General features: G+C 46.5%; 1 protein-coding gene across 1 annotated transcript; it reads right to left on the reverse strand.

The window, feature by feature from the left end:
* Window positions 1-9,301: 9,301 nt before the first annotated feature.
* On the reverse strand, window positions 9,302-10,114 carry LOC115460230 (noggin-like). The gene has a single exon (XM_030190045.1). It carries the CDS (start codon window positions 10,112-10,114, stop codon window positions 9,302-9,304), a length of 813 nt encoding a protein of 270 aa, XP_030045905.1.
* Between the last annotated feature and the right edge of the window lie 227 nt (window positions 10,115-10,341).

Consider the following 10,341-nt stretch of genomic DNA (forward strand, 5'->3'; position numbering starts at 1 on the left):
ATTTCTCAATCCGGAAATGGCAATCGCCATTACGGCATTATGTAAGCCACATTGAGCCTGCAAATAGGTGGGGAAATGTGGGATACAAATGCAACAAATAAAAATAAACTAGCCTGGTCCATTTTCCTCTCACTTCGATTTGTAAGCACTACCCAAGATTGACTGATTAGTTTACACTTATCTCACACCTTTTTTCCTTGGTAGTTCAAGGTGAGTTACATGCTGGTGTTTCCCTATCCCCAGAAGGTTTACAATCTAAGGGGCCCTTTTACAAAGCTGCAGTAAGCACTAATGCACTCTGACCACAGCAAAACAAAAGTCTTACCGCAGGGCATTCTGAGGCATCTCACAATAATTTGGGGATGTGTGTGTGCTACCCATGTGCTAAAAAATAACATTTATTTTTTAGTGCTGGGGCGGAAAATGGGCGTGTTCTGTGCTAATCGGTTAGCGTTTGGGGATTTCCATCTACAAAATAGGTGGCAGTCTAGGCTCACATGATAATGGGAAAATTAGCATCTGGCTATTAATACAAAAGATAGAAAACTCGTCCATTTTACCATAGTGGCCTGCCCTCCAGTACCACATGAAATGCCCGAAGGGCAAGCCGAATTGCTTTGAGTTCCAGACGATTTATCTGCCATTGATTCTTTCTTGCTCCATAGCCCCTGAACACTGTGGTGAAGACAATGAGCACCCCAACCCAAGAGGCTGGCATCGGTCACTACCATTATCCAAGGAGGGGGTCGCCAGTGGCATCCTCAGGCAGAGATTGTTCGTGGACAGCCACCACGACATGCTGCTTCATCGCCTGAGTGTCCAAAGGAGGCACAAACGGTAATCCTGAGAAACTGGACTCAAGAAAAACTGTTGCAGCCGACACAATGAATGTTCATGAGAGAGATTTGCATACACTGCCTCCACTGCACGCAAATCTCTCTCATGAATATTCATTGTGGATATCCTGAAAACCTGACTGACTGGGGTGTCTCCAGAACCAGATTTGGGAACCACTGCCCTAGGTGATAGACAAAACTTACAAAAGCAAGACTATAATTCTTAAAAACAATAAGACCAGCAAGCCAACCCCCACAACACACACAAAAAGAACAAACAATAACAAAAAGATAAGACCTTAATCTTAAACATAAGACAAAACAAGCAAAACAAATCCTTCCCAACTCAGAACATCCCAGACAAACCAGGACACAAACAAATTAAACTACAGTCTCTGAACCAATATGACTCATTGGCTGTACTGGAAGTTAGTGATAAACCAAACAGCCACGTTTTTAAAAGCTCCCTGAAAGAAAGTGATTTTTTACTAAACCTTAATTCAATAGAAACTGCATTACAGCACCTTCCTATTTATGTTGAATGGATAGTAGTGGGTGGCAGTGGTGTAGCCAGGAATTTATAACAGGGGATGCATCTTCCTGCGCTCCCTCTCCGGCCCCAGTACCTTAAAATCACCTCCAGTCTTTGCCTAGGCAGCAGCAGCACTCATAGGCTGCCTGCAGCTTGCACCGAGACTTTCTCTCTGAACCGTCATCAGACTCTTCACAAAACAGGAAGTTGTGTCAGAAGGGGCTGGACAGTTCAGAGAGAAAGTCTCAGTGCAGGCTGCTGCCCAGGCGAAAAGATAATTTTCAGGCCACGAGCGGGGGGCTGGGTCTGACAGGATGTTCATACGCATCTTGACTACATATGTCACTAGTTGGTGGGAGAATGTATAGCAATGAATCTTGTGCTGGCCGCAGAGATTTTGCAGGATGCCACTTTACTTTAGCGGGCCTCTTTTGCACCTGTTTTCTGTGCTCTGCAGACCCTTTTCTAGTTTGGGGAAAGGTTGCTGAAAACACCAAATGTCCTGGGAATCTTAGTTTACAGCCCATATAGTGGAATTAGAAAAGGTTCAAAGAAGAGTGACCAAAATGATAAAGGGAATGGAACTCCTCTCATATATGCAAAGGCTAAAGTGGTTAGGGCTCGTCAGCTTGGAAAGGAGACAGCTGAGGGGAGATACGATTGAGGTCTATAAAATCCTGAGTGGTGTAGAACAGATAAAAGTGAATCAATTTTTTACTCTTTCAAAAAGTACAAAGACTAGGGGACACTCGATGATATTACGTGGAAATACTTTTAAAACAAATAGGAGAAAATATTTTTTCACTCAACAAATAGTTAAGCTTTGGAACTTGTTGCCAGAGGATGTTGTAACAACAATTAGTGTTTCTGAGTTTAAAAGAAGGTTTGGACAAGTTCGTGGAGGAAAAGTCCATAGTTTGTTATTGAGATGGATATGTGGGAAGCCACTGTGTGCCCTGGGATTGGTAGTATGGAATGTTACTACTATTTGGGTTTCTGCCAGGTACTTGTGACATGGCTTGACCACTGTTGAAAACAGCATACTGGACTAGATGGACCATTGGTATGACCCAGTATGGCTATTCTTATGTTCTTAATTATAATTGAAGGGTATTATGGAGCAGTGATGTTTCTGCAAAATGTGCACATTTCGTATAAATGAGTAAGCAAAATAAGACCCAGAAAGAGGTTAGGAACACCCATTTTAAAATAGTTATAATTTTCCTGCATGCATACTTGTCATCCACCAAAAGGTTTGATCACTGCACTCATGGGAGCCAGTGTTCATCCTCTGGCAAATGCCCATGCCCAAGCCCCTAGGCCCTGCTCTCTGCATTCCTCCACAATCTCTAATACATTCACACTTGGCATTTCCCTGTATGTCCTGCCATTCCAGTAATAGTTCTGAAACTCACCAGCAGATTCCAACCGCATGTGACTGTTCTGAGCAGGGCCGGTCCTAGGGTCTCTGGCGCCCCCCTGCAGACTATCAGTTGGCGCCCCCCATCTCCTTTCTCTCTTCTCCCACCCTGCCCCTGTCCAGCGATTCTCCTTTGCCCCATCCCCCTCCCATTTATGGCCACCTGCCCGCCCTCTTCTCCCCCCAACATCCCTCTTTTTCTTCTTGCCACCCTGCATGGTTTAAGTCTTTTTTAATTTACCTCCGTCCCAGTGTCCGCGTCATTTCAAAGCCCTGCCCATCTCTAGCCTTCCCTCCCTTCGTGAGTTCGTTCCCGCAGAGTCCCGCCCTCGAGGAAATGATGTCAGAAGGCGGGACTCTGCGGAACGAACTCACAAAGGAAGGGAAGGCTAGAGACGAGCAGGGCTTTGAAATGACGCGGATGCTGGGACGGAGATAAATAAAAGATTTAAACTCCCAAGGGCGGCATGGTATGGCGGCGCAGCGACGCCCTTGAAGGCAGGCGCCCCCCTGCGGTGCTTACCCTGCTTACTGGGTTTGACCGGCCCTGGTTCTGAGATGGTACGAGGAGAGACTCTGCTTCAGATGTATCACAGGAATGTGAAGGTATTGACACTTTGTCTTATCTTACATTGGCCCAAGGCAGACCCTGACCAAAATTATCATGGTTATACCAACTATCTTTACAATGCAGGTGAAATTGTGCACTTTTTCTACTGGAATTACTAAATGGCCTGGTCTAACTATTCACCCAAGTCTCAAAGGCCTGGTGTTAGTTCATAGCATACCTTTTATGTGTCATCCGCATTCCTTTCAGTTTAAGCACAGGGAGAATGATTGGCTTATGCATTATGTGACCTGCAGCATGGATTTGAATATATAGAATAGGGAACTGTAAATCTCACACTGCTTTGAGGTGTAAATTCAAAACCAGGATTGACCAAAAAGTCTCCCTCCTGGAACTGGGTAACTTGGGAAGAGAAGCGGGGCTGGTATAGGGCTTTGTGTGGTAAGAATAATAAAATGAAACTAAAATGTGATAATATAACAAACCATTAGATGTCACTCAACATTTAAAGATGTAACCACAGCATGCCTTTGTTGCAAGGCAACAGGTATTGCCATGCTTACTCCACTGCTAGTAGGTAACAAACATAGCAACCAACAGCAAGCAACATGAATGATTCTTTCACCATACACAGCAACTATTAAGAAAGGTATAGAATCACAGTAGAATTTTCAAAACAGAAGAGGAAATACACATCATGTAAGCCGCATTGAGCCTGCCATGAGTGGGAAAGCGCGGGGTACAAATGTAACAAAAATAAAATCTGATTCACCAAGAGCCAACCCAGCAGGGATAGGATTGTTGTGGCAGCAGGGGAAGGGGAAGAACCTGGTGAGAAAAGAATGCAGACCATGTGTAATGGAATTATTTCTAGTACCCCTCTGCACATATGTGTATGTGTGTGTCTTAGGTACAGGTGCTAGAGTTACTATATGTCCGGTTTTACCCAGACATGGCCTCTTTTTGAGGATACTGCGGAACGTCCGGGTGGGTTTTTCCAGCCTCCCATTTGTCCAGGTTTGCAGGTAAGTGGGCAGACTGGCTGCTAGACTGGTGCTAGTGGGCCTCGGGGTGTCCTCCCCTCCCCTACCTTATCATGCCCTGGTGGTCTAGTGGCCTCCGGAGCAGGAAAGGGCCCCATTCTTTCCTGCTCGGAAATGCCGCTACCCACTCGCTGCCAGCACTGCTTCAAAATGGCTGCCAAGACTTCAAGCAGTGACCTTGTAAGACTTCTGTGGAAGTCCCACAAGGCTGCCACTTGAAGTCCCGGCAGCCATTTTGAAACAGCGCCAGCAGCAAGCGGGAGTGGCATTGCTGGGCAGGAAAGAGTGGGGGTTACTAGACCACCAGGGCACGATAAGGTAGGGTTGGATCATAGATGGAATGTTAGTAGGGGGTGAGGGAGGCTTTCTTTGGGGGGATCAAGGTGACTGTGTGGCATGAGGTGGGGAGGGGCATGGCAGAGGGTGTGGTGGGTGGGGAGAGGCGTGAGAGGGGCATGACGGGGTGGGGAGGGAGCGTGGCTATTGGTGTCCTCTTTTTTTGTCAAGGCAAATATGGTAACCCTACAGCTCTGTGGATTCAGTGAATGTTTGTGCACCCCCAGTAATGAGCAATCACCTTCACTTCATCCAGAGAGGGGTAATTTGTGTTAAGTTTGGCACGCCCAATCATTTTGAAAAGTTGGTATCTGTGTGTTTGTGTGTGTCTGTTTCATTTGTGTATATGTATGTCTGTGTGTGTTTGTGTTTGTGTATGTCTGGGAATGGATTGGTATATGTGTGCATGTGCGAGTGTGTTTGCATATATGTGTGTTTGCTCTGTGTATGTTTGTGACTGAGAGAGGAGGGAGCAGGGGCAGTCTGAAAGGATAAAGTCCTTAATAGCCACTTTTCAATGTTGTTGCTGGACTCCCTCTTCCATAAAAATGCATTCTGTCATTTTTGGTGGGGACTTTATTTCTCTGGAAACCCCAGTCTGCTCTGGCCCATTTTCAAATGTCTTTTCTCTCCACCTCCTCTGCCACCAAATTTGGTCTGCCTTGGTTACATTTTCAGAGTGTTAGTTTGCCCCAGACTGATGGACCAACATTCGTCATCACTTATGTACAATTTTTTTCCAACATTCCATTTAGTTAGAAAGAATTAAAAAGAGAAAGAAGGGTGAAGGGCATCCCCAGAAAAAGTGACTCTGTAAAACCTTCTTCTCAGAAAATGTCTGTGCTGTTTCCTGCTCTTCCAGTCAATTTAATTCAATATGAAGCCAATTACAGACAGAAAGAGATCCTAAGCTGAAAGGAAAGCACACTTTGTATTTATTTCGTAGTTCTGATTTCTAACAGAATAAGATAGTCCAGGGCTTGTCCCTTCCCTCAGGGAAACTGATTGTGCCTCATCCTGCACCCAGGACACTGGCTGCTCTTGGAGAATAAATCATACAACCCAAAGCTTCTTGGACTCGATGATCAATTCCCCAAACTGTTCCGAAACAGTGCTGTAAAAATAGCGCCAGAACAACATGGGGAATTAACTCCCCAATGATCAATGCTAATAAAATGCAAATTAAGGAGCATTAGCGTTGATCATCGGGGGAAAGTGCAGGAGGATTGTGCCTGGGTATGAGCTCAGGCACAATCCTCCCACACTTGTTTGACTAAGCCCGGACCTGTCAAACATTCCAAGAACCCAGGGGCGTAGCCAGACACCCAATTTTGGGTGGGCCTGGGCTCAAGATGGGTGGGCAGAAGAACTCCGCTCTGTCTCACAAGTGATTTGGTCAGTTCCTCTCTCGCCTGCATGCCATATGGTTTCTCAAAAATCCACTTCCCCCACATACCTTTTAAATAGCAGATTTTCACTGTCAGCGAGCAGCAACTAATACACTGCTCATGTTGGCCCCACAGCCTTCCCTCTGATGCAACTTCCTGTTTCTGCAGAGGGAAACATCAGAGGGAAGGCTGTGGGGCTGGTGCGAACAGTATGTATCAGTTGCTACTCGCTGAAGGCGAAGATCTGCTATTTACAACGTATGCAAGAGGGACAGTTGTTGGGAGTTTTCAGCTGGTGAGGCTTGAGGATCAGTGCCAGCCACATCGTAGGTGTGCTGCTATTGGGTGGGCCTGAGCTCAAAGTGGGTGGGCCTGGGCTACGCCACTGCAAGGACCCCTGGATCACACCCCCAAAGGCAAAGCCTTAGTGGCCTAGTGCCCCTCCCCAGGACACCAACACAGGGGGATCAGTGGACTTCCAGACCCCCTTACATCCCCCCAACAGAAGAGAGGACTGGAGGATGCTCTGGGCAGGGCATCTAAGGTACAGGGGAGAGGGTTCAGGACCACTAGATCACTGGGGGAGGGTGTGCTAGACCACCAGGTGTGGGATGGAGGTCCCTTCTGTTGGGGAGGAGGTGTCGGTGTCTGGGGGTGGGTTTGGGGGTTCACTGGACCTTCAGGACTGACGGTAACAGCCTAGGCTGACAGTGACAGCCCTGGCTGCCTGACATGAATGGGGGGTGGGGGGGGGGGGAGAGGAATACTGCCTTAACCCTAACGCCGCTGGTGTAGGGTTAAGGTGCTATTCCGTGTGTAAGATCAAAGTGCAGTGCTCTGATCATACGGACGGAATATCGCAGAGGGTCATTTAAATATAATGAGCTCTGCGGTATTCCCTGGTGCACTTGCACAAGACCCTCTTATCATGCTGCTCTTGTAAATGCGGCACTAGTCTGGCATGAGTGGTCTCTAGCACCCGCATTTACCTTTGATCATCGGGGCACTTATGACTCTGGGCAAATCACTTAACCCTCCATTGCCCCAAGTACAAAAGTAATACCTGCATATAATATGTAAACCGCTTTGATTGTAACCACATAGAAATCAAACAAAATAAAACATGGAAAAGAAAATAAGATGATACCTTTTTTATTGGACATAACTTAATACATTTCTTGATTAGCTTTCGAAGGTTGCCCTTCTTCGTCAGATCGGAAATAAGCAAATGTGCTAGCTGACAGTGTATATAAGTGAAAACATTCAAGCATTACTATGACAGTCTGACAGGGTAGGAGGATGGGGGTGGGTAGGAGGTATGCATGGGGACATCAAAGCATATCATTGATATTCTAACAGGATGGGTGTGGATAGGTGAGGGGTGGGGTGATCAACAGAGAAATACAGCTTTATGGTTTATGTTTTCTGATCTGACGAAGAAGGGCAACCTACGAAAGCTAATCAAGAAATGTATTAAGTTATGTCCAATAAAAAAGGTATCATCTTATTTTCTTTTCCATGTTTTATTTTGTTTGATTTCTATTGATAACCTTAGGAGTGGACTAACACGGCTACCACACTTCTCTACTTAAGATTGTAACCACAGAAAGGTGATATATCAAATCCCATCCCCTTTCCATTCCCCGAAGGCCATCTGCTGCTCATTCCTAAGCAAGACCATAGCAAACTATAGTTTCCAGTGTGACTCATCCACTGGTACCTTCCCCCACCCCACCCAACTTGCCACTGTCAATGAGAGATGATGGTGGGCTGGGAGCCAAGGGCCCTGTAACGGCCCTTGGTATGATGCTACTCATAAGTGCAATGCCTAGGAAAACTGATCAGAACTTTATTATTCTCATTTTTTTAATTAACACTGAACAGAGGAAATGCAAGACATTTGCAATCACAGAACAAATTTGCTAACTATCGCCCCCATAATGAATCCTGCAATTAAAACCAGCAGTATTTTAGCCAAACAGAAGCATGCACTTGAAAATCTAATAAATATAAAATATTGCTAGAAGAAAGTGTGATGTTCTAGAGAGCCTTTGTTCAACCCCCTCCCCCCCCCCACACACACACACACTTCCCTCCCCAAATCACCCACACATTTTGAAAAGTCTGCTGCCCTCCCGCTTACCCCCAAAAGCTTACTTTCACACAAAGGTTTCAAAGTTGTAAGGGGGAGGGAGGGAACATACACAGACAACACAAGCTGCCTGCATTTCTTCTGAAAAAAACTGTCAACTCTGCCCCTTCCCATACTGTCCTATACCAATTCACCAGTTCTGAAGAGTGGTTAGGTCAGATGTCAACCCAAGGACCTATGTCCTGGTGGAGCTGCATCCAGTTGTTCCAAAGTAATAATGGAGGAAAAATAGAGGAAAACCATAAACCACACCACATATACACGTATTTTACCATCTGATAAGTCTCTGCTCTTACTGAGCAGAGGCTAAAAACAAAAAAACAAAAGAAGCCTGCCAACAGTACTGTATGAACAAACCCCAAAGGTACATGTATCCTTCCCCACCTGTGCAGGGTAAATGGTGACTCAGAGATGCCAGCCCCTGCCACTTGATTGCTTTATGGGTAGCATCCCCTGGTGAACAGAGACAGTTAATGGTGGCTGGACATATTGTCTTCAAGCTGCTCATCAGAACTAGGACTGGAATACATGAAAGGGGAACTTGCTGATTATCCTCCACAAAAAGGATAAGAAGAGCCATGGACTGAATATGTAATAGCGCTGGAACCACCGGGTGAGAACACTAGTATGCAGCCAGCTCTGCACTTTAAACCACAGAGAAACAAGAAACTTGTTATTTCATGAAGGCCAAGGAGCTCAGAAATGATCAATCTTTTGGGTGCTGCCCAAGATTGGTTTTGGGATAATGTATTTCATTCCGGAGCAGCCAAAGTTCTTGCAGTTTAAGCATGTAATATCCTTTAATAACCCATCCCCATCACTTGTCATCTCTATGGGCCAAATATATTAAGTGTTTTCTCCTTTGCCACAAAATAGGAAACCCCTCTAGTGGACCTGGCCCTACAAACGCAAATTGAGGCATCAGATTTGTAAGGATAGATTCAGAGTTTCCTGTAGAATGTAGATGTCATGAGCACATGGAGTGCAGGGCGGCTGTATATCCTTCCAACTGATACCTCTCCGTCCTCAACGGCAAGAACACTTGCATGCAGCCACCACAGGATATGGGACTTGTCGCCAGGTGCACTGGTGTATCAGTCTGCCCGTGCCCAAAGGGTCTTTGCCTGTCCAGCAGTGCCAAGCTAAAATCTTAAGCTGGGTGACCTGTGCTTGGCGGCACACCATGCCAGGTGGCCAGGAGCAGCTGGTGTAGGAAGTGTCGCAGTCAGTGTGGCGGACCCAGCGTGGCCAGAAGACAGGCCCCAGGTGCACCCAGGAAGAGGTAAGCTTGCAGGTGGCACTGTTTACCAGCCACTGGTGCAGATAGGCAAGGACGGCCTCCGTTACATTGCTGGATTCTCCTCGGGGCAGAAGAGAGTGGAGGTTCAGATTCTGGGCTTCACGCAACAGCTTCTTCTGGTACCGTGTCATGCCATCTGCCAAGTCCTGGCTCAGGGACTCCAGATCTGCAACTTCGGCACTACGGTTCTGGGGTTTCTCCACGGACATCCAAAAGGGGTCGAATGAGGGTCCCAGGAGCCTCAAAAGCCGGGCACTGCGCAGATGCTTGGGTTTGGGAGAGTAGTGATAATCCTCTTGTAAGAGGGACAGGCTGTAGGGTCTCAGGTTGGATGAGGGCTTCTTCCTTATGATATGGATATCAGAGTCTAGCACAGAAGCATCACCCATCTTTTCTGGGAGTGGCATTTCAGTTAGGGCCTCCTCTGGAGGAGGCAGATCCCCCACAGTGGAAGGAGGTGCAGCCCCCATTGAGAATGGCCACAAAGCCAAGGAACAGACTAACAGAAGCAAGCAGCCACTGACCTCTGTTCCATCCATGACGGGTAAATCTCTCTATTCCTTTCTTCTCCCAAGTACTAGGGATTTACAGACTGCTGTGGTTTCAGTTATCAGTAAATCCTTGAATGAGGTCTGACTTGTTTTGCACTCCCCTCCCTTCCTCCTCACCTTCACCCTCGTAATGTTGAGTCTGAGATTTTGGCTAATGGTTTGTGCAACAGGCTTTCAAGCATGCGATCCATGGTTCAAGAGTGACCTCTCATCTC

This window comes from Microcaecilia unicolor, chromosome 1, assembly GCF_901765095.1.
Source record: "Microcaecilia unicolor chromosome 1, aMicUni1.1, whole genome shotgun sequence".
In the NCBI taxonomy this organism is placed as follows: Eukaryota; Metazoa; Chordata; class Amphibia; order Gymnophiona; family Siphonopidae; genus Microcaecilia; species Microcaecilia unicolor.

Coding starts and splice junctions, on each gene's coding strand:
- LOC115460230 (XM_030190045.1), bottom strand. CDS start 10,114: ATGGATGGAACAGAGGTCAGTGGCTGCTTGCTTCTGTTAGTCTGTTCC.